At 41.4% G+C, this 24,642-nt stretch overlaps 2 protein-coding genes across 3 annotated transcripts in view; one reads left to right on the forward strand and one right to left on the reverse strand.

Moving 5' to 3' along the window:
* Window positions 1–22,142, reverse strand: DGKE (diacylglycerol kinase epsilon). Of its 2 annotated transcripts, XM_045587342.1 has the most exons (12): window positions 22,037–22,142; window positions 21,123–21,595; window positions 14,476–14,635; window positions 12,296–12,415; window positions 11,204–11,347; window positions 10,970–11,127; window positions 10,316–10,367; window positions 7,815–7,928; window positions 6,035–6,106; window positions 4,730–4,857; window positions 4,379–4,490; window positions 1–3,820 (listed from the first exon to the last, which is right to left on the reverse strand). In XM_045587342.1, the coding sequence occupies exons 2-12, from the start codon at window positions 21,575–21,577 to the stop codon at window positions 3,641–3,643; spliced, it is 1,695 nt and encodes a 564-aa protein (XP_045443298.1). In that variant the 5' UTR covers window positions 21,578–21,595; window positions 22,037–22,142; the 3' UTR covers window positions 1–3,640. The 2 variants fall into 2 exon arrangements, with proteins under 2 accessions (XP_045443298.1, XP_045443299.1); XM_045587343.1 differs by lacking the exons at window positions 12,296–12,415; window positions 22,037–22,142 and having other exon boundaries at window positions 21,123–21,735.
* The window catches only part of CUNH17orf67 (chromosome unknown C17orf67 homolog), a 26,493-nt gene continuing 23,887 nt past the window's right edge, over window positions 22,037–24,642 (forward strand). The window contains exons 1-2 of the mRNA XM_036454203.2: window positions 22,037–22,171; window positions 24,539–24,639. The gene's annotated coding sequence lies outside the window, so the exon portion shown is untranslated. The remainder of the gene's footprint in view (window positions 22,172–24,538; window positions 24,640–24,642) is intronic.

The following is a 24,642-nucleotide window of genomic DNA, read 5'->3' on the forward strand; positions in this document are numbered from 1 at the left end:
ACTTTTCATTTTATTGAAAAACAAACATCTTCAACATTTCAAATGCTTTAATTCACATTTCTGTCTGTAGGCAATGACCACAATGCAGACCCAAACACAACAAAGGCAATTAGCACAGGGAGTTACGCGGTAGGTACACAGCATGTGGCCGGGACGTGCATGAGGCCAGCTGGCTGACTTGGGGCCGCACAAGCGTTTCATACTGTGTTCAGAGATTGATTCAGTCAGTTCTCTTGCAAGAGCGATCAGGCCGGGGGCCCAGGCTGCTCTAACTGCATGAAACAGAATTACAGGTGAGTGCCCATTTGCCTGCAGATCAAAGTAAAGAGAAAGAGCCCAGAGCTGGAGAAATGAGAGCAAAGTCCTATGAGTCATTGTCAGCCAAGGCACAGAGGCCTTTTCTTACTCCAGGAATTTTCTCCCAATCTCCTCATCTGACCTGGATGCCAGCTTGCCTGGACAATGCTGGAGGAACAAGAAAAGCAACCTAACTACTATGCTTTCTTTTCAAATTTCTAAATTTTTAAAAGAAATCTACCTATATCTCACTGTCCACAATTAGGCAGAATTAAAAAAAAAACAACCACCTGAATATAAAGTGCTGGTTCTTGCTTCAATATTATAATTTCAAGGGAAAACCACCCAAAACTCTTACCCATTCTATTGAGCTTTTCAGCTGAACAATGCAGATTATGTATTCGGATCCACAGGATTCTGTAAATTAATATAACCTTCAAAGTTTAATTGGTGCCAATTTAAAATTCTGAAATGTACCTTAAATACAATTTCACTTTATATTACAAATGCAAACTATCTTTGCTTCGACATGCTGGTTGTATTAATTTTTACAGTGCAAAAAGGACTTTACAATTTCTGAGTCACAGTATATTTTACAACTCTAAGTAGGCAAACACATTTCAAAAGCAAATACTATACATGTTTCTGACACACCTTAAAAAATAAAAATAAATACTTCTGACTATAAACTTTTTATAAACATTAGTGACATGAAGGTTCACAGCTAATAGTTGCAGAAAACCTAAAACGCACTTAAGGTCATGTACTCTTCCCATTTGACACGTCAGTCTAGTTTCTATTAAACGTAACCAAGCATGGAAATGATCACCATTTACTTATATAAGGGATCCATAAGAGCTGCCAGGTATTCAGTATTTAAGCCACTACGTTTACCAGGAGTTAATGTGTAAGGATAATAAAAGATGAGAGAAGTCAAGACAGACATGGAGATATGCTTTACTTCATAAATTTCTTCCTGAGAATATAGAAGCTATTAAAAAAAATAATAAAAAAAATCAAGCCCAGCCAGTGTTGCTCAGTGGTTGAGAATCAACCTATGAACCAGGAAGTCGCAGTTCGATTGCCGGTTGGGGCACATGCCTGGGTTGTGGGCTTGATCCCAGTGTGGGATGTGCAGGAGGCAGCCAATCAGTGATTCTCTGTCATCATTGATGTTTCTATCTTTCTCCCCCACTCTCTTCCTCGCTGGAAAAAAAAAAAAAATCAAGACAATTTCAAATGGAACAGGAAAATCTTGGGGCAGATTATCTTTTGCAATGTGTAGAATTAACTGGTAATGTAAACAATCGCTACCCTAATATATAACTTGCAAACATGAGTCTTGTAAATTATTTAAAAACAAGACACATGCCTATCTGTGTATTTGAAAGTGAATTTAATAGCGTACAGGGGTGGACAAAAGTACGTTTGCATTAGTTTATATGGAAAATAATACAATAATTAATAAATAATACAAGAATAAAGTTTTACCAACTCGCAACTATAAGCTTACTTTACTTTTGCTCACCCATATTTGTAAAAGGTAATATGTGTAACAATTCTGACTATGAATTAAATAAAACTCATTATACTCCAACATGATGTATGAATAAAGTGAGACCAGATCTGCTCACAGAAATCTCTGTCATAAGACTTTAACATTTCTGATGAGATTTGGGAGTTAATGCAAGCAGAATGAAGTATTTTACATAATGTACTAACTATTGTTTCAGCACTAGGTTGTTCCTGGGCCTCACCTTGGGTGACTGAAATTTAAGTTTAGAGTAATTCATGGGTGACAGATTCATAATGGATCCTTAGGGAGAGCTAATGGTGTTTTGGGGGACACATTTTAATCTTTCAGAGATTAATGTTCTGAAAGACCAGTAAGGTGGGCCATTTGTTAGAGAACACCAGGCTGGAGGCCCAGTGGGACTGCTGAACCCCAGAAGGAGGGAGCAGGTGGGTTAGCAACAGAAGAGCACCCCCTAATGGGTAACTATAGAACTAGCCCTTCAGTAAGGTTTTGGCAATTGAGGGTCAAAATAACAGTGAAACAAAACATTCAGTTTTCGAAGAGTAGTTTGTCAGTGCTTTCCCCACTCCTTTTAAATTGTAGAATATTTCTGAAGAATGAGAATATCTGTCAGGAGAATTAATTTGTGGGTTTTAGTTACTTAGTCAATAGGCTATATTTCTGATTGTGACTAGAATTTATGTGATCAATAAACTTATTAAATAAAGCTATATACTATAAACACTAAACACAGGTTACCACAATAAAGAAAATAAATAAGTAAAAAAAATACATCTCTCTCTTAAAAATAAATACGATAGAAACATTTTTAGCAGAGGATTCTGTCATTGCCCAAGGGGAAATTCTGTTGAGTACTTTGGCTACAAAAGGTTACTGTAAGACGACCACTTATTATTCATTATTAAATAGGTTTTGAGAAATGAACGTGACTAGTAAATTTTCTACATTTTTCTTGGATTACATCGTCTTTTAATCAAAAGAGAAGTGAGTGGGTGAACTGTCCAGCTTGGAACCCATAACTTTCAATCCGAAGTACGTATTCGATGTTAGTTTTTATCAATTTGCCTGTGTGGTCCTCTCTTGGCTGCCTTGGGTTCTAACAAGATGCTGAATTTCAGCAGCTCAATGTGGTCATTACGGGGGTTAACCAAACCTTTGGGGTCTGAAAGTGCTCCTGAAATACAAGTTATAACAAAAATTTCAAGTATAGTCTTTCCTTTCCTTTATATTTCTCTTTTTAGGGTTTCCTGGAAATAAACACTGTGGACCCACTAGATGCTGGGCTCTAGGAAATCTTAGGAGGCACACGCTGCCGGAGGGCCCAGCTTAACACACTGGCTGGAAACCACTCATTTCCTTTCAAAAAAGCAAGTTAACTTTGAAAATGTTATGGTGTCACCACATTAAAAATTAAGATGGAAGTGGTTTTCCCACCCACACCTTGTTGGATGTATACTATGTCCATCAAACGTGTGGTTCAAGAGTAAAGAAGGAGGGATACCCCTTCCGTGAGCCTCGCTCTCAAGCATAAAGCCACGAAAAAGACACGTCACCTTCATGTACAGTCCTGTGACTTTTTAAATGAGGACCATACCATCAAAGTGTTTGCTAAGAACAAAAACAGAAAACAGGCATTAGTAAACAAGTGGAAGTTTGGCTGTTTTTGGAATGATATTTACAGAAATGCACACTCATACTACTGGTGAAATGAAGACTTAACAGTTGATGGAGAATGTCTACTTTTGGATGAATATGTTTTTACTTGTCTGTGAGCATTCTATGGTAAGTTTTCGTTTCCTCATCCAGCTACTCAGTATCCTTGATATCCTCTTGATCCGAGTTACTAGAGATGTCATCATCCGTCTGTTCTCCGGAGAAATACAGCATCAGCGCGTGTGTCTTGTGAGTGATGGTGACGGTGCAGGGCCCCTGGGCCCACGGCTCCCCATCCACCTGCATTGGCATCATCGAGCACTTCAGAATCAGCTGGTACCAGGGAACAAAGAATTAGAACAATTAGTCCCCAAAAAGCTCAGAAAGGTCTTCCTTAAAACATCATCCATAGTCCTTAAACCTCCTTAGCATTTATATATATATATATATATATATATATATATATATATATAATTGATTTTAGAGAGGAAAGGAGAGGGAGAGATAGAAACATCAATTATGAAAAAGAATCAATGATTGGCTGCCTTCTGCATGCCCCCTACTGGGGATCCAGCCTGCGACCCGGGCATGTGCCCTTTGCCAGAATCAAACCTGGGACCCTTCGTCCGCAGGCCAATGCTCTATTCACTGAGCCAAACCAGCTAGGCTGGATATATTTTTATTTCTTGCTTGTTTAAAGGATTCTTTTCCCATGAAGACTTTATTTCTTCACCTGGACTGAAGGCCCTATTTCCTGTTTCTTCCCCATCCCACTCAAGCCCCTCAAGGAGGACTGAACAGCAGAGGAGTAAAGCACTGCTTAAGGAAAGCTACAGATCCGAGGCTTAGAAACGGACGGACCGGTTAGCCTGTCAGCGCACTTTCACCTACCCGCACTGTGTGCGCCTGTCCTATTCGAAAAGGGTTTGCCAATTTCACTTGAATCTGAGCACAATGGAAAGACCCATACACTCCAACGACTTCCAGTAAACCATCGTCATGTCTACAATTGGGAAAAGGAAATATGGATTATACGATGCAATAAAACAAAATCAGCCATGTTAGGACAATTTTTTTTTTAACATAGGTGGACCATCAACTTATTAAATATTTGTATTAATGAGGTATACAAGAAAGAAAATCTAAAAAAAAAAAAATCCGAGGAAAAGAAAGTCTATGAAGAACGGACTGCTTAAAAGCAGAAAACAGTGGCATAAAACAGCAGATCGCAAATGTACATACCTGGCTAGGGGGTAGGTCTCATCTCCCATCCCTTCCCATAATCTGCAGCCACCGCCCCAGTATCCAATGTTCAGAACAATAATACCTTCCAGATTAGGCAGTTCTACTCGCTCACCATCCAGTTCTAGCTTTAAAGAAATCCAAGCAGTTAGTTACTACAGGGCACATGATTTACAGACATATCCACCTAGAATTCACGTCCACTTTCATATACATGAGATGTGAGAGATGCATGTGTAAGAGAAGACCACTTCCTCACTCACGGTAACCTGGCATCCCACATCTGTCCAATGTTTACTATGATAAACGAATGATAACAAATGGATTTTCCCCACAAGGTCATCAATCACATCCTTTTTGGGAAACCCTATTCTTTTACTGTTTTGCAATGTGGCTTGCATGTCTTTCTTCTCTCTAGACCAGCAGTCGCCAACCTTTTGCACCTCATGGATCACCAGTGGCCCTCGGACCACCGGTTGGTGACCTCTGCTCTAGACTATAAGTTAGCGACAACAAGGGGCTTATCACTGTATCCCCAGTAGCTAGGACAGTGCATTTTGTAGGTGGCTTCACTAATATTTTTGTATAAATAAAGGATCAGACAAAAAAAGTAAAGTGCTATCTCCTGTGCTTCACTCTACGAACGCTACCACAGCCCAAGACAAAGGAAATATGATAAAGCAAAAGGAAGCTTTTTTAATGGGCAATCCTGCCCTTCCTCTGTGCTGTGGCTGCAAAGGCTGTGAGCTCTGCCCTTTTTACTTATTTTACTAGTTGTTGGTTTTCTGTATTAATATCTTTGTCAGTGCTGTTAACCCTTACAAATTCTTTTTGGAAGCAAGCAAGGAATATATACGAGTCTTTGCCATATTATGATATTAGGGATATTGTAGCAGTAAGCAACTGTTAATATCCTATTTTTACTGCTCATATATTTTTATTTTGTAAGAGAGATGCATTACCACCATAATATGAATTAAAATTTGGGTTAAACCTCCCCCGAGAGTCCATGATGAGTCAGGCACTATGTTAAATAACTTCACAATTGTCATCATGTATGAATGGAAACTGTTTAGCATAGAGTTAAACAGACTCTAGAGTTATATAAACCCGGGGTCAAATCCTGATTTTACATGTATTTTTGTAATTATTTAATTTAGTGGGATAATGTGTATAAAGCAGTTAATAAAGTGTCTGGCACACAGTAAATATTCCGTATATATTAGTAAAATATGTAAAAAATTCAGCTTTTCTGTTAAAAAAAATGTTCATTATCCAGATAGCACCTAAACTTTAAAAGCTTACCTCAACTTTTTTATTCAGATCTTTACATTCTTGCACTAAACAATCTTTGGTTCCATAGAATAAGTAAACAGCCTATGAGAAATAAACAGAAAATATGATAGTAAAGCAATCTAACAAGTCCTGTAAGCAAGAAAAAGACACAGAACCAAAGCTCCCTGCCCTGAGTGCTGAGTCATGTTTCCTCAGAGTGGATTAGCCACTGTGGGGAGAGGGGCACCTTGACATGCCTACCCTAAGTAATGAGTCATGTTTCCTCAGAGTGGATTAGCCACTGTGGGGAGAGGGGCACCATGACATGCCTGCCCTGAGTGCTGGGTCATGTTTCCTCAGAGTGGATTAGACACTGTGGGGAGAGGGGCATCATTACTTTTGGGTTCAGCCTGTTTTTCAGGGGGAATATGAGATAGAGGTGGTGTGTGCCTAAATAGTGTTTTCTCCTGGCTTATTAAAAAACAAAACAAAACAAAAAAAATCTAAAATTTCACCCTGGCTGGTGTTGCTTAGTGATTAGAATGTTGGCCCGTGCACCCAAGTGTCTTGGGGCTTTTTTAAAAAACATTTTTTTTGGATAATCCTCACCTGTGGATATTTTTCCATTGATTTTTAGAGAGTGGAAGGGTGGGGGAGATACATCAATGTGAGAGACACATCAATTTGTCGCCTTTTGCATGCTCCCTGACTGGCCTGCAATCAAGCCAGCAACCAAGTCATGTGCTGTTGACCAGAATCAAATCCGAGGCCCTTCAATCCACAGGCCAAATCAGCTAGGGCAGTGTCTCGGGTTTGATTTCTGGTGAAGGGCACATACCTGGGTTGCAGGTTTGATTCCCGGCCCTGGTTGGGGCATGTGGAAGGCAACCAATCAATGTCTCTCTCTCAGGTCAATATTTCTTTCTCACTCTCCCCCCTCCCTCCTTCCCTTTCATTTTCTCTAAAAAAATCAATGGAAAAAATATACTTGGGTGAGTAAGGATTACCAACAACATCAAAGCTACATTTTATGAAGAAATACTCCATTAAAATTAAAAAATTCCACCTTTCCCAGGAATTTCAGATTACTTAAGGAAAGTAATACAGATAAATCCAGGAGCATTTTGTTATCGCTTTTGAATATAAAAAGGGTGCAAAGTTGATTGGAGGCACTGAAAATGTTGTTAATTACCAATGATATAAACAGCAGTACTTACTTTGTACCTTCTTTAATAAAAGGAAACCATTTGTAAAAAAGAACCAGGAACTAAATTGTTTTGCATTTATTTTTCCTATCCTATTGCTCAATCTCCAACAGTCATGAAAAAACTCCAAGACCAAACTTCCACCAAAGGAACCACCTGTACTGGGAACCAGAGCGACGCTGGTGGCTAAAAGCATGGCACACAGACTGCTCCCTCTCTTACCTTTCCTGCCTTCCCCAGTTTTCTCCTAGTCAGTGGAATCTGTTTTTCCATTAACAACTTCACCTAAAATGTATCCTGCCTAAAATTTCTTTCCAGTATCAGTTGCCATTTAAGTAAGATAAGCTATTGTATACTCCACTTAGTTGCCTCCAAGAAAAATATGCTGTAAGACATTCCAACTTTAAATACAATTTTTTTTTGCCATAATGATAAAATACTTTAATCAAATACACTTAAGGATATAATTTGACAAAAGAGAGCAGGCCAGTGTTTCCCTAAGTTAGTTCTGTCTGAATCTACTTGAAAGGGTGCAGGATATAAGGAACTATTGATTTTTACTGTACCTTCGGTGTAAGCAGGAAATGTTATTTTATCCAACACACCTTATTAAGAATTCTGCTAGAAAACAGAGATGGCGCCTTCTCGCGATGAGTGTGAAAATTGAGAGCCATCAGAGCGTCAGGTCCAATAGAAAAGTAGTTGTTCATGGTGAATTCCTGTGGAACAGGGTAAGACTTAGCAAGAGATTTGCTTCAGTCTAAGCCTGTGTCATGTCTTCAATATGTAAATCTGTTTCTATACTCTTTATGACAACACTTTCTGCATTTCCTGCCCACATAGAGCTATTTTATGCCATCCAGTATGTTTAAAAAGAAAGCTTCAGTTCAAAGGCTGATAATTATAGATGTGAGTTTCCCTTCCCATTTCTGTTTAATATGCTACATCTTAGATCTCATCATCAGAGTGACTCTACTTTGCTCCTGGGCTTTTTCCACTCCTATGTTCATTCCTGTTACATTCGCTTCTATTAATCTCAACCCAGGCTCCTAGCAAGCACCCCTTAGTTTATCTGACCTCCTGGCCCAGCCTGGATTCCTCAGCCTACACCTCCAGCTCTGTCTCGTTCCTGAGAATAAGCCCGAATATCCAACTTGGTGTTCAGTGCACTGTAACCTCAAGGTTAAGAAGCTAAAAATCTAATTCATTTTCTTCCTACGCAACCATGTTATTTTTTCTATCTTAATATGATTTCCATGAACCCAGTCATGAAAACTAGAAACCTGGTAGTAAATACGTACTTTTTCTCTTTCCCTAGTACCAGTCAGATGCCAAAGTCTTGATCAATTCTACCTCAAAAGAGTCGATTTTCTGGGATTCTTCCATTGAAAATGTGGCATTTGATTTTGAAAGACATACTAGGCCATACATAGTTGCCAACTATATACTAAGTAGGTGAGTGGCTGAAACCTTAAAACGTTCATCTTTTACTTCCCCCAGTCTGTCTTTGGATCGGCAATAATTGCCTGAACAGCTACTATGGCTCCATTCATTTGTGTCTGTGGCTCTTTGAGCTCTTCTCTATGTAGCAATTGAATTAAGAACTGCATCTCCTGTCAAAACCAAGAATATGCTTGTCTAAAGCGACAGGCACCCCCCCCCCCCCCCCTTGTGTGATGCTGAGCAGCAGCATCCGGTGTCAGGCTCCTGGGCCAGAATGAGTGACATTAAACATTGCCAGGTAATCATCAAGATACTGAATCTGAAGGTCAGCCAACATCGTTCCACCAGCTGTCAAATCAGGATTGTTTACACCCCGACTGGTCAATGGCTCTGCATTTTTAGCTGAATTTCTGTATTTTTTGTATTATTAGGAACTGAGTCCCTGTGTTTTGCAGCATTATCTCCACATTCAGTCTAACAGCTAAACCAAGAAGCCAGCCAACTGCTTCTTATCAGTCTTGAATCTTGAAAGAACAGCTAACATCTGAGATGCTTTTCAAAGAACTTGGGTCAGTCACTGCTGTGGATCTCTTAAGTTACCTGTCTTCAGTCTTGTAGTATTTGATTTTCTGGTCTTCGAGCCAAACAATAAAGTTTCTAAATTCTGTTTCATCTTTGTAATTGAAGCCGCAGGGTTTTGGTAGTCGAGAGCCATTAGCTTGTGTGGGAACACGGTCCTGGCTCTCGCTCTGTTCCCCAGGAGAGGAGAGGTGAGGAACGGCCCATGTACCGGGGATGCGGTGAGAGCCAGAGCATCTTTTTAAAAAGACACATCTGCTCTCTCCGTATGATTTGCTATTTACTAACCATGATTTGTACCCTTTGGTCTCTATTCTTCTGTCTGGAAAGTACTGATCCTTTCTCTGTTGATCTAAATTGTACTTACTTTTTTTTAAAAACAAAACAAAACATTTTATTGATTTTTTACAGAGAGGAAGAGAGAGGGATAGAAAGCTAGAAACATCGATGAGAGAGGAACATCGATCAGCTGCCTCCTGCACACCCCTTACTGGGGATGTGCCCGCAACCAAGGTACATGCCCTTGACCGGAATCAAACATGGGACCTTTCAGTCCAAAGGCCAATGCTCTATCCACTGAGCCAAACCGGTTTCAGCCGTATTTACCTTTTAAGGATCAACTCACATGTGGCTTTCCCTGTCTGAGCTTCCAGGGCAGAACCGAGCACCTTGCGCTGCTTCCGCCCACAGCGCTGTACTGTCCAGCCTGGGAGCTGTGCCCGACTCCCAAGCACGCGGGTCTCTTCTGCTCCATAAGCAGCTCCCTACAGAGCAGCCCTCCGTCCCTGTGCCCCACCAGTGCCACATCGCATGCTGTGGAGACTCTCCGTCATGCTTGCTGAAAGTACTCCCGACTGAAGCCCTAAAAATATACCTTGAGTTGCCTGGCCGGTGTCGTTCAGTGGTTGAGCATCGACCTATGAACCAGGAGGTCATGGTTCGATTCCCGGTCAGAGCACATGCCCAGGGGTGTTGGAGGCAGACAGTGGGTGATTCTCTCTCATCACAGATGTTTCTCTCTCTCTCTTGCTTCCTTTCTGAAATCAATAAAAAACAACAAAACAAAACAAACACGCCCACATACCTTGGGTTTTCTCAAGTTGTAGTATCCTTTATTTGTTACTTGAACTTTCCATCTGAAAAAGAGAAGTTAAAAAAATTCATTATTATTTCCAAATTAACTGCCAATTAACTACAATTATAGTAATCAACTCTGTATGCCTGGGAGATGAGGTCCTTCTATTAAAACAGCATTTGAGCCCTAGCTGCTTTGGCTCAGTGAATAGAGCATTGCACTGCGGACTGGAAGGTCCTAGGTTTGATTCTGGTCAAAGGCACATGCTTGGGTTGTGGGCTCCCTCCCTAGTAGGAGGCATGCAGGAGACAGCCAATCAATGATTCTCTCTCATCGTTGATGTTTCTATCTCTCTCTCCCTTTCCCTTTCTCTCTGAAATCAATAGAAATATTTAAAAAATAAATAAAATAGCATTTGAAAAAATACACACATCTGTGCATATGCAAATTTTGAGGTATTCAGCCTAACTTGTGACTTCTGTTCTTATAAATATTATAAGCAACAAAATAAAACACCATCATCTATGTGTAAGTACAACTAACATAATCTTTCACTTTTAAATTACATTTAACTTTATAGCTTATACAAGACTTCATTTATAAACCAAACAAAATTCTCAAAGCTCAAAATTCTATTTTTTTTGGGGGGGAAGTGTAACTTACCTGTCCAGTTTAATTCCATCTGCTTCCATCACATTTCTTAAGACCTGGGCGACTGGGATTTCGCCCGTGTAACTTGTGCCCCAGCCCAAAGTGTTGGATAGATCGTTGCCTGTTCCCAGAGGCAAGACGGCAACTTGCGGGATGTACTTTTCCTGCCCCTGGAATATGGAAGACAGAGTTTAGATTTTCCTCTTCTATATGCACAGCAATAACATTTGTTGCTGAGACTGGTACCTTAATCTTCATTTCATCAACTGCATCGAGGACCCAGCCCACAGTCCCATCCCCTCCACAAACGAGCACTCGAGCTGAGTGATACGGAAGAAGAGTACAAAGTTGCAGGGCTTTGATAGGGGGAGTTTTAGTTACATCGAAAACCTAAAAATGAAAGAAAAGAAAACAATTATTTTTATCCCACACTGTCCTCCACTCATCAGATGGTATAGACACGGTTAGATAAAAGACTGGCTGCAATGCACTGATCTGTAATTTGCCAGACTTTTCTTTTCCTCCACATCCTTTTTACTTAATGTATAATGTTGAAAGGGAAAAATACACAACGGAAGGAAAAACATCAGTTGGGTTGTTTAGTTTTTCAAAGCAGAAGCTGCTAGCACGAAACCTCAGTTTCAATGGCGCAATCCTTTTACCCTTATTTTTTAATTGAGGTATAATTTGCATTTAATGAAATTCCCCATTTCAAGTGACCAAGTCAATGATAGTTAGGAAGTTTACTGAGCTGTGCATCAGCACAGAACTTTTGTCGCTCTGATAAGATCCCTCATTGTCCACGTGCAGTCACTTCTGATTTCCTATCTCGGTGACCAGGAATGTACTGTTTCTACAGATTTGCCTTTTCCGGGTAGATCATAAATCAAATCAAACAGTGTGGGCCCCTTGTATCTGACTTCTTGGACAGTTGGGCTGTTTCTACTTTTTGGCCATAGTGCTGCTATGAATATTTGCATAAAAGTCTTTGTGAAACGTTTTCATTTCCCTTGGGTAGATTGAACCCAGGCATGTGCTCTGACTGGGATTCAAATCAAGACCTCCAGGTTCATAGGTCAACGCTCAACCACTGAGCAACACCGGCCAGGCTATATGTTTAATTTTTTAAGAAACCTCCAAATTGTTATCTAATATGGCTGCACCATTTTATATCTTCACCATGAGTTCCTTTCTCAATGTATTAGAATAGTTTGATACTTTTATAATTATTATTCTTTCCTACAATCAGGTGAATACTGGTTGAAAGAATTAATAACCATTACAATTTAGGGGAAATGAAAAGATTAACACAGAAAGGAAGGTTTTCTCTTTAGATACCTGGACTGGGTTTAGAAGAATCCTGAATTCTCCCAAGAGTCCATCTCCCATGTTAGTTCCACTACGAGAGTTGGCCAGGACTATTAATGGAGTCCATTGCTTCCCAAGCTTAGAGGCTAACTAAAAAAAATTAAGGCGATGAAAGGGTTAAATATCTCATCTGTACATTGTATTGTGTTCAAGTCAAGTCTCCTTCCATTACCACTTATCCTTTCTATAGTTTCCCCCACCTACCCTATTTCCCAATTTTTCATTTCTTGAGAACAACAGTACTGTAATTTGCTGAGAGAAAAACAACTATCCCAGAACAATAAATATAATATAAAAATCAAAGAATGGGACAGGACCTTAAAGATGAACTAATTTAACTTCTACTTAACATACAATTCTTTTCTACATTATTCTAGCTAAGTCCTCCAGTGTATGCTTAGAGTTCATATAAGAACTCACTAACAAGGCAGCCCATTCTACTGCTAAATTATTAGACAGTCTTGACTTAAATGGAGTTAAAAATCTGTCTTCCCAAAATTTATTTATTATTCTAATTTCATTTGTTTTCCCTAAAATGCTGTGCTCAAACATCTGAAGCATATTATCTTTCATTAGTCTTGTCTCCTAGACAATGCATTTCAAGTTCTTTTAACCGTTCATAGAATGGACAATGATTTTCTCTGCTCTTTTACCTTGACTGTCCTTTTCTGGATAAAGCCTAATATATTTTAGTTTGCAAGTTTATTTGTTTTTTTCAAATGGGTACTCAGATAGATGAAAGAATCCAGATTTGTATAATGCCCAAAGTCAAATGAAAATAATGTCTTTCTAACTTAACAATTTATTTCCTCTCCCCTTCTCCTTGTGGATGAAAAAACAAATGGAGTTGTTTTGTGGTTTTTCTTAGCGATTCTCACTCCTTGTGATCTCAGAGTGAATTCAAATACAGAGAGGTTGTATACTTATTTACTAAAATCCTCACCTGAAGATATATATATTTTTTATTGATTCCAGAGAGAGAGGGAGAGGACAAAGAGAGAAAAAACATCAATATGAGAGAAAAACAGTGATTAGTTGCCTTCTGTACATGCCCAGACTGAGATTGAAGCTGTAACCTCGGTATGTTCCTTGATCGGGAATCAAACCAGTGACCCTTCAATGTATGGGAGACACTCCAACCAACTGAGCCATGCAGTTGGGCACTTAAAAATATGTATCCCAGCCTGGCCACTATGGCTCAGTGGTTGAGCATCAACCCATGAGCTAGGAGGTTGAAGTTCAATTCTTAGTCAGGGCACATGCCTGTGTGGCAGGCTCGATCTCCAGTGGGGGACATGCAGAAGGCAGCAGATCAATGCTTCTCTCTCTGTTCCCTTCCCTCTCTATCTAAAAAAGAAATCAGTAAAAACGTATTTTAAAAAATGTACAACATTAAACATAATATTTTTAAATTTTCAAATTCCCCTTTCTTTTGCAGTAATATTGACAAAGATGACATTTAAGATATAAAATCCTAACTTGGAAAAGATACAATTTAATTTTAAAATAAAATAGTTTAATCATTTTGACATATTTATGTAGAAAATCAATGCCAATATTTATAGTTATTCCTTCAGAGCTACATAACGACTGATACATTTACATCAGTTTTCATACACATACTGTAAAGTGCTATTAGCAGCTTCAATGTTCAACATAATTTGTGAGACCATATAATGAGCAATGTAAATGCATCTCTAGACACCCTGTGTAAAGTTCTCAATGGAAAAATTCTTCTAGAACAATATGTGAGGAAATCTACATTTTCTTTTCACTGGCAATAATCATGAATCCCAATCCTAGCTGTTCATCAGAATCATCGGAGAAACTTAAAAATACATGGATGGATTCCTGGGACCTACTTACTAAATCAGACATGGTCAGGAAGTGGGTTCAGGAACCTGTATATTTAGAAAGCTCCCCAAGTGATCCAGAAGCAGGCAGTGATTTAGAAACCACTAATATAACATTTCCTTTTAGACATGAAAGAACTCAAGAGCCCAAATTTGTGGCACACCTCTAGGATCTGGGTGGGGATTTATGGCTTACCATAATGATCCTTCTCACGTACACATAGTTGTAATGGTCACACAATGACTTAAACCACTTCCTGGAAATCAATTACATAAGGACAAATGAACTCTGATTACCATTGCATAATCTGTTTTTTTGTCTTTACGCATCTGATTAATAGAGGTTAAGTAACTGGGTGGAATGATGAGGTTTCTGAATTCTCCAAAATCACACTCTTCGTTCTTTAGGCTACTTCTCATGCATTCGTCATGGACAGTTTTCTGACACCAAATGCACCTGAGGGACGGAAGAAACAAAGAGAATAATGAATAACGTAAAACCATAGTGTACTGATCTGCAGACCAATCATTTTTGTCAAAAAACCTAAAACAGTAATTCCATTCCTTTTGAGCATAAAATCTGGCAAGTGAAAGATTTATAGTTGTACCTACATAGTGAAAATACAGCAATAACGTTTGAACATACTTGGCAGTTTATTTTATTTATTTATTTATTTTTAAAATATATTTTATTGATATTTTACAGAGAGGAAGGGAGAGAGATAGAGAGCTAGAAACGTCAATGAGAGAGAAACATCAACCAGCTGCCTCTTGCACCCCCCCCCACCGGGGATGTGCCCACAACCAATGCCTTGGACCGGAATCGAACCCGGGACCTTTCAGTCCACAGACCGACGCTCTACCACTGAGCCAAACTGGTTTCGGCATACTTAGCAGTTTAACAGTGGTTTTTAAAAGATGGTTTAGGGCCCCTAATATCCCTTCAGGATGTCTGTGAGGTTAAAATTATTTAAATAATAATAATAATAATAATATGTTATTTTTACCCTCATTCTCTCAAAAGTGAAATTTTCCAGAAGCTGTATAACAGATGCTATGTCAATAAACTGATGCAGAAATAGATAGGAGACTCTGAGCTGACTTCTAAGCCAAAGAGATGTACCCACAACTAACATCACTCTTCTCTTTTGATTTTCATTTATTTTATTTTGATAAAAATGCAGTTTTTAGCCTGGCCAATGGCTCACTGGTTGAGTGTTGGAGGTCACAGTTCTATTTCCATCAGGGCACATGCCCGGGTCGTGGGCTTGATCCCCAGTGTGGGGCGTGCATGAGGCACCTGATGGATGATTTTCTCTCATCACTCATGTTTCTCTCTCTTTCTCCCTCCCTCTCCCTTCCTCTCTAAAATTAAAAAAACAAAAACAAAAACAGTATTTGTTATCATGATCAATCTTTTAAAAATGAATATTGAAACAAGTTCTCAGTTTTCATTTATAACATGGTAAATATCAGATCTGATCCACATAAACAAAAGCCGATCTAGAACAACTGTTCTGTGTATTATTCCTTTGTGCTTTGACTGGAGCGGGTTCATAAGGCCTACAGTCCTTAGTGCTTGAATGCCCCATTGGCCTGGGTCCTTGAAGCATTCCTCAGGGTCCAGTGTGAAAATATCTTTACTTATATAACCATCTGTGAATATTACAACTACAGTAAATCAGTCCATTTCTTGGTGGCTGTTAATATAAAATGAATCTATATGTTTGCATTTGAAATACAGACAGAAGACATGCACATTCAGATGTGCCTTTGTTTGCACCAGTGCAGGAACCAGCAGGGAATAGTGCCCATCGAGGCCCCGGGCTCCTGCCATTAATCCGCTCAGCACTTAATCCTCCCCCAGAGACGGCAGCTCTGGCTGTCCAGATGACTGCAGGCTGGTTGAAAATAGACGTCATAGTTAAATGAATAATTTAAAAAAGGACAATTACTCTTTCACCCCAGATCAACAATTTAGCCTTCTATTTTAAGATGTTTTTTTTTCGTGTTTTTTTTTCGGTTGGATGTTCAGATTTGCCAAGTAATTACTGCTATTTACTGCTGAAAGAAGAGTGATCTGCATGACCTGTTAGAGAAAACTGTACAATAACTTGCCTGATAACCTTGGTTGATACTCGCTTTCAAACTAGAAAAGATGGTTTTTGCAGCTGAGGTACTGTACCTCTGCCCACTTTCTGTTAACTTTAAAAGAGTATGTTATCATTGAAAATACCAATCTAAAAGGACACTCACTGATTTATTTCACAGTGGTTTCCTCTGGGAAGGAAAGTGGGACTGAAGGATGACAACATTCACTTTTTACTCTATATTCTTTTGTAAATTGCCTGAGTTTCTAAAAACCAGAATATCTTCATGTACTGGTATACATTTTAAAATTAGGTGATATCAGCTTTTTCTTGAAAAAGACATAAAATAAAACTTATCCAGAGATAGTCACTCTTAACTTTTAGATGTGCTTACTCTCGATTTTTACAGTGCATAAATGTTTGGTTCTCAGGTTAGGGACATGCTGTATATAGGTCTGTATAGTACTTTTTTCCTTCCCACATTGTATCATGAATATGGCCTATGCCATGAAATATTTTTTTAAAAACATGGTTTGCAAAGAATGAGTGATATCATATGGACATATATTATTTATATGATATCATATGACATAATTTATTCAACCCTTTTTCTGTTTTCCCTCCCAAACAGTTTATTTTTCTAAGTATAAATAACATGATGAATACAATGAGGCTTAAATATAAATGAGGCTATTTTTCTGGACTCTTGAAGTCAAGTTACTGAGTCACAGGCCATGCATTTTCCTGAGGTTCTTGTATGTCTGCCCAATATGCTTATCAATGCATGAAGGTGTCCATCGTATCTAACACTTGCTAATACTGCTCATTAGGACTTAACATGTTTTGTTTTGTTTTTTATAACTTGATAGACAAGGAAAGTACTTTGTTGTTTTCATTTGGATGTCTTTGATCACCAGGTGAAGTTGAATTGTTATTTTTGGCCTTTTGTTAGTTGATTCATGCCCTATATTTTAATAAATGCATGTATTTTTTAATGTGTGTAGGATAAACATTTTCCTATCATATTTATTGCAAACTAGTTTGCTTTCTTTTAAAATTACTTTTTAATGTACGTAAGTTTATTTTTTGATAGATCTATATTTCTTTTTGTGGTTTATTCAAATGTTTTTATGCTGTGAAGACCTATACCCCTGCCACCTGATTTTGTGAAAAACAACTATACCCAGTGATTTATGTATTGTCCACGGCTGGCTTTGTTCTACATCAGATAGTAGAGTTAAGTAATTTTGACAGACCATATGACCTGCAAAACCTAAAATAATGTAGTTTTGGCTCTTAACAGAAAAAGTTTGCCTATTTCTGTTCTAGAAGATGATTTGCTATTTTTCACTGTTTCAGTTAATTAATAAAATGCATAAACACATGCCAATAGAACATAGAGATATAAAGGGATGTAATGAAGAAAGACCTTATAAATAAAAAGGCACCTTACATTTTCTTAATGAGACAGAACACAAAAGGAACAAAGGTTCATTTAATAACTGTAATGAATACTTAAAAATATAAACTAATTTTCTATTTACAATAGTTTAGAAGAGAAGTGAAAAGATTAAAAGGAAGTAGAAGCAGGAAAAAAAAAAAAAGGAAAAAAATCTACAGGAAAGTAAGAATCCAGCACAATGTGTGGCAAGAAACAGATGCTTACTATGTGAAAACTACATAATGACTGAGCAAAAATTAAAGGGCCTTTGTCATTGGTCTGCTGAGTTTAACTGGGCTGCAGGCATCACTTGTCATTACTGCCCTTTGAAACGCTAACTTGTTGTACCGCCTTCACAGTTCATTTAACATTGCAGCTATCCCAATAGGAGCCCCCAGCAGTACTTGATAAAATCCAGAGACAGGGACAGGCTGGCCTGTGTTTAAAAGTTCTCAATAGCCCTGGCTGGTTTAGTCAGTGGATAGAGCATCAGCCAGGGTAGTGGGAGGGTCCCAGGTTTGATTCCAGTTGGGGGCACATGCCCAGGTTGTGGGCTTGATCGGTGGGGGGGCATGCAGGAGGTAGCTGATCGATGATTTTTCTCTCATCATTGATATTTCTATCTCTCTCCCTCTTCAGGAAAAAAAAAAAAGTTCTAAATAGATATTTATCTTGTTTTTCTTTCTCAAATATTTCATTTCCACAGAAGGTCATAGCTGACTGGAATCCTGAATAAAATCTCTGGCTGAAATAAGTCAGAACATTGCAGAACATGTGCCACTTCGGGGCACTGTGCTCTTTGCTCCTGTGAACAATAAACCCTTCCTAAGTGACACAGAGACCATTTCTCCCATGGGTGAAGGGTTCTGCATGCTTGGACAGACTGCTCAGTACCAGTAAGAACAAGGTAATGAGGCAAAGGAGATTTATCAGCAGAAACATTCACTGTGCTCAAGGGAGTGGGGAGGGGACACAAGATTTAAGGATAGAGGCTCATGTTTAAAAAAGCTACATAAATATACAAGTGGTTCTCCAACTTTAGAGTTACCTGCAGAGCCTGTTAAAGCCAAGAATGCTGGTCCCCAGCCCCAGTTTCTGATTCAGTGGGTTGCCAGGAAAAATAGAGGTTGCTCAGTTAAATGTGAATTTCAGGTAAGTAATTTTTAGGAATAAGTAGGTTCCAAGTACAGCAAAAATTTTTATTTTGTTCATTAAATCTGGCAACTCTAGAATTTGCATTTCCAACGAGTTCCTAAGTAATGCTGCTGCTCGTGGTTGTGGGGACTTGACTTTGAGAACCAGAGAGAAACAGGATATTATGTTATCATCCAGAGGGAAAAATTTGAGGGCAAGGATTCCTAGCGAAAAGGGCTCAAGGTGAGTCTTTAAGGATGCATAGAAGCTAGCCAGGAGAAGGATACTTAAGACTGAGAGGAAAGAAAGCCTTGAGAGAAAAATAAAAAGGGCAGGACAAAAAAGGACAGCCTGCCTGATGTTGCTTATACAGAAAAGTTGAATGCAGGCAGTGGTAGTGAGGTTAAAAGGGCAGGCAGGGTGCGGAGAATAGGCAGGACTGTGTTAAGCACTTCGAGTTTAGACTGAAAGACCTTCAGTGCTTGTGATGGGAGCAATGGAAGCGTTTTAAACAGAGCAGGTACTCCGTCTGCTCCTTCACAGATCAACACAGTGCTCTGATCCTCCACCCTAATGATCTTTCTAAAAACACAGTTAAGACACTTATGGCAGCCACTTTTATCTAATTCTGTACCAACACAAAGGAGGGAAGGAAATAAAACGATACTAAGTTCATGTCTTCTTTCCAGTTAATCTCAGCTCTTGAAGACTGAGGGAGAACCATAAAATGTAAAGGGAGAACCATAAAATGTAAAGACATTGGTAACCTAGCTCTCATGGATGCCAAAAGGACAAGAGACCAAATAAAAATGAGTGGTAACAAAACTCTAGTTGTTTAAAATATATTTTGGGGGAAGTTAATTCTTAAGTCTAAATCTGATGGGTAAAACTAAAAAAATAAGACTTAAAAAATAGGTGTTGAATACTGCCAGTGTGGCTCAGCAGTTGAGCTTTGACCTATGAAACAGGAGGTCATGATTCAATTTCTGGTTAGGGCACAAGCCCGGGTTGCAGGCTCAATCCCCAGTTGGGGGATGTGCAGGAGGCATCTTTCTTTCTTTAAAAAAAAAATATATGTTATCAATTTTTTACAGAGAGAAAGGGAGAGGAATAGAGAGTTAGAAACATTGATGAGGCAGAAACATCGATCAGCTGCCTCCTGCACATCTCCTACTGGGGATGTGCCGCAACCAAGGTACATGCCCTTGACCGGAATCGAACCTGGGACTCTTCAGTCTGCAGGCTGAAGCTCTATCCACTGAACCAAACCGGCTAGGGCAGGAGGCATCTCTTTCCGTTCTCCCTCCCTCTTTCTTTCTGAAATCAATAAAAATATATTTAAGAAAAATAGGTGTTGACCTAACAATGCTCACACTAAAAAAAAAAGGATTAGAAAATAACAACAGACATCAAACGTCACTTGTTTAGTGCCACCTTTCCATACCAGTTCTTAAACATGGTTAGGGGCCTTTCTCATGTCAGAAATGAAACCCATCACAATGAGTCCACATTTAAGGCTGAGACAAGACCTTAAACCCTGTCCAGGGGATTAGAATTCTGTTTTTCTACAATTCTCTCAACCGTATAATAAGTAATGATCTGCAAAGTACCATTCCCTTTTATTACCAATCCCTTACACGACCTTTACCTAGTTTCAGACAATATTTGAGAACAAAAGTACTTTGTTGTTCCGTGTGTATTTAAAGCCATTAAAATATTTCTGGCTTCGTCAAAGCCACTCCTCTGAGACGCTACATGTCCTGAAAGACCACCCGCAAAAGGAGCACACCTTTAAGTGTTAGGTGTCACCATAGCACCGATACCTGCATTCGAAAAAGGAAGTTGAAGTGCTGCTTTGGAATGACACTTGTCTTCCTTGTTACATTCGTAATACAACGCTGAGGATGAATCCCTTTTACGACCCTAGGGAAAAGTTCACTTACCCGTATTTCATTGTTTCCCCCTTACATAAAGTGGAAATAATAGCAACAAAAGCTAAACTCTTAACATACAAGTGGCCATGAAGGCCACAGCTCTTAGAGACCTCTGGATGGAAGCTGAGAGCTTACAAAACGGCAGACAAAAGGTCAGTCAGCTGGCTGAGGCGTGAGGCGCTATAGCATCATCATCTCAGCAGGTGACTATGGCAAAGCTGCCCTCAATGTTTATTAGCGTGCTTCCTCCCAGTGGGCACTCTCAGGCCATTTGCAGAGATCAAATCAGGCCTCTGCATCCACGCCCTAAACCCTGACTCCCATCTGTACCCACAAAGGCCATACCTGTAATCGCAGAGCTTAGGCTGGCTGCCGCACTGCTGCGTGCACACCACACAGCAGCTGCACAGGGGCACGTTGCCCCGTATCCAGTGGTGGGGCATGGCGTCCAGGGCCTTGGCGTCCGGCTTGAGCACGATCTCCTTGCACGGGAAGCGCCGGTCGGCCTTCCGGAGGCAGCCCTCGTCGGCGCGCAGCCCGCAGCAGTCGCAGAAGGCGCCCCGCAGGATGTGCTGCGCGCACACGCAGCAGTAGGTGGGGTGGCCGAACAGGTCCGTGTCGTGCCAGCCGTGCTTGCTCTTGCGGAAGATGTCCCTGCGGTGCAGCTGCCGGCGCGACCGCTGCAGGCTGCACCACAAGGTGATGCACACGGGCAGCAGCACCGAGCACAGCGTCCACAGCACCAGGTGCCCGTCCGCCAGCAGGCCCGAGGAGGGCTCCGGCCGCTCCTCGCCTTCCATCGTCTCCCGGGGCGATTCCTAAGGAGAGAGATGCGGGCGGTGCGCCTCGGGCTCCGGTGCCCGCCCGCCCTCCTCCTCCTCCCGGCTTCCAGGCGGCACCCGAGGAGGGGGACGCGCACGTTCCTCCCCGCGCCGGCCCGGCCCCAGCGCAGGAGCCCCGGTTCTCCAGGCCCCGCGGACCGGCCCGCCGAGGGGGCGGCGCCCGCGCGGTCACGCTCCGCCCCGGCCTCGCCCTGCGGCCCGCGGCCTCCCCTCCCCTCGGCACCGGCGGCGCGATGGCGCACGTGGGCCGCGTGTCCGTAACCGTCAGGTTACCCCGCGCCCCGCACGGCCCCCGCCGCCCGCCCGGCCTCTGGGCCGGCTCCCCACGCACCCAGCGGCTCCAGGCCCCGCTGGGCTCCCCGCCGGCCCCGCCCGCCCGCCTGCCGCGGGCCCCGCGCTCCCGCCCTCGGGCTCTACCTCGCGTGGGGCCGGGGGCCAGGCCTTGGGCGCCCTCCCGCCCTCGCGCAGCCGCGCGCAGGAGCCCTTTTCCGGGCTGCCCGGGGCGCCGGCGTCAGCGGAGAGGCCGAGGCGGTCCCCCGCACCCGGAGGAAGGTGGGCAGGGGCCGCGGCGGGGGCACGGGGCCAGGCGGGGCGGGGGTGTGAGCGATGACGCGCAGCCCGAGAGGCCGGAGGGGGCGGGGCCGTGGAGAGGGGCGGGGCCTTGGGAAGGGGGCGGGGTTGAGCAGAAGGGGCGGTTACTGGGGGCGTGGCTTAGGGAGAACTTTGGGCGGAGTAACAAGAAGTGGGGAGCCTTAGAGAGGATGGATGGTGATTGAGCCCTGTTAAGTCTGCAACCATAGAAAGTTCTAGTAGGAATGATTTACAGTATGAGTCAAGCTTATCTCAGACCTTCAACCTCCCCTCTCTCTATCTGGTGGAGGTGGGAGGTTGGCACAGTTTTGATTGTTGGGAGAAAACTGGCAGTTTTAAAAAATATATATCTATATTTTGATTTTTTTACAGAGAGGAAAAGAGAGGGATAGAGAGCTAGAAACATGGATGAGAGAGAATCATCAATCAGCTGCCTCTTGCACACCACCTATTGGGGATGTGCCCGCAACCAAGGTACATGCCCTTGACTGGAAACGAACCTGGGACTTTTCAGTCTGCAGCCGAGGCTCTATCCACTGAGCCAAACGGGTTTTGGCAAAACTGACAGTTTTGAAAGTGTCATCCTCCTATCTTATATAACGAAAAGGTAATATGCAAATTAACTCCAACAGTGGATCAACCAGAATGACCCCTCGACCAGTCACTATGAGGCATCCTGACCAACTTTAGGTCCCTTTCCCCAGCTGGCAGGCTCCAGTCGCCTAATGGCGAACAGGGACCTGGAGGTGGGTGGCTTCAGGGGACAGGGCCGGCTGTGGGCAGCCATGGATGATGGCCCTGATCACAGGCCAGTCCTAGGGACTATATGCGTGCATGAATGTTTTGCACTAGGTCTCTAGTATAATAAAAGGATAATATGCAAATAGACCGAACTGCAGAAAGACCAGTTTCTATGATTCACACTGACCACCAGGGGGCAGATGCTCAATGCAGGAGTTGTCCCCTGGTGGTCATTGTGCTCCCACAAGGGAAGTGCCACTCAGCCAGAAGCCAGGCTCACTCACAGCTGGTGAGCGTAGCGGCAGTGCTAAGCACCCCTCGAGGGATGTCCGCCTGCTGGCTTAGGTCTGCTCCCTGGCCTGCAGGTGGACCTCCCCTGAGAGGTCCTGGATTGTGGGAGGGCAGAGGCTGAGAAGGTTGAGAAGACCCCCTTCCCAGGGCTCTAACGTTGTGTACCGGGCCTCTAATATCTAATAAAATGGGATGATCCAAGTCAAACACTGAGAGAGGTCACCTGAGCTCTTTTTTGTTAAACTCATACTGGCAGAAGGCTTCCTGTGTGCCAAGCGAGCACTGCCAGAGGGGCTCCAGCTCTCGCAGAGTGCCAGGCCTGTGGACACGTGCCTAACAAGCATGTATCAGCCCTGTGTATAAAGCCCCGCTTCCATCTTGGCACTTGCTTAGCTCCTGGCTGAGTTTATCATCTAAGGCCCTCACATGTCTCCATCCTCTTGTGCTGGTCAGTTCACTTCTCTGGGCCTCAGGCTTTTCACTGGTAACGTGGGAGGTTGACTGAGCTCTCTGAAGCCTCCCTTCTGTTCTGACAGCCTGCACTGTAAATGGAAATGTCATTGTCTTTTATGAATCCTAGTGGAGGCAGAGGCTTAAAGTTGGTTTGGACTTGAAAAGATAACAAAAGAATGCACTTTTTAAGAGTGAGATTTAAAAAAATCCTGTTATAAAATATTTGGAGAATATAGAAAAGTAAAAAGGAAGGAAAAAAACAATCATCCATCTCTCACCCCAAAGACAATCTATGTTTGAACATTTTGGCCTATTCCGTTATTTTCTTTGGAAACATTGGTTTGCTTTGTTGCATGTGTAATATTGATCACATCATAGATATATTCTCTGCCTGGCTCTTTTTAAATTTAAACATTACAAAATGACTTTTACAAATTTTTATAAATTTGTATTTAATGGTTGCATAATATTCCATTCTATGATAGTACATAGTGTATGTTAACCTTACCTCTATTATCGACTATTTAAGTGGTTTCTAACATTTTGCTATTATATATAACTCCTCTGTTTGGGGATTTTCTTTAGAGTCTCACATTTTGCTAAAGATATAAAAGGTTTAAAGCTTATGGAAAAGTTTTTAACAAAATAGTCTCTGTTTGCCAAGAGAAAATCATCAGGGAAATTTATGTGTATAAGGACAGATTAATAGAGATTACCGCATCTGGGGAAAACACTCTTATTCCACAATGAATTACTATTATTAAAGGCATTAGTAATAATAATTCTTATTATAGCCATGCAGATCCTAGGCTCTGTGCAAAGTTTATCATCCTCATTTTACAGATGAAGAAGACTTACTTGATGTCACACAGCCAGGAGTCATCTGAGTTTGGGCTTTGAACCCAGCCAATGAGATGCCAAAACCTGTGATGCTCATGACCCAGGTA

The sequence above is a fragment of the Pipistrellus kuhlii genome, unplaced genomic scaffold, assembly GCF_014108245.1.
Source record: "Pipistrellus kuhlii isolate mPipKuh1 unplaced genomic scaffold, mPipKuh1.p scaffold_m20_p_28, whole genome shotgun sequence".
Taxonomy (NCBI): Eukaryota; Metazoa; Chordata; class Mammalia; order Chiroptera; family Vespertilionidae; genus Pipistrellus; species Pipistrellus kuhlii.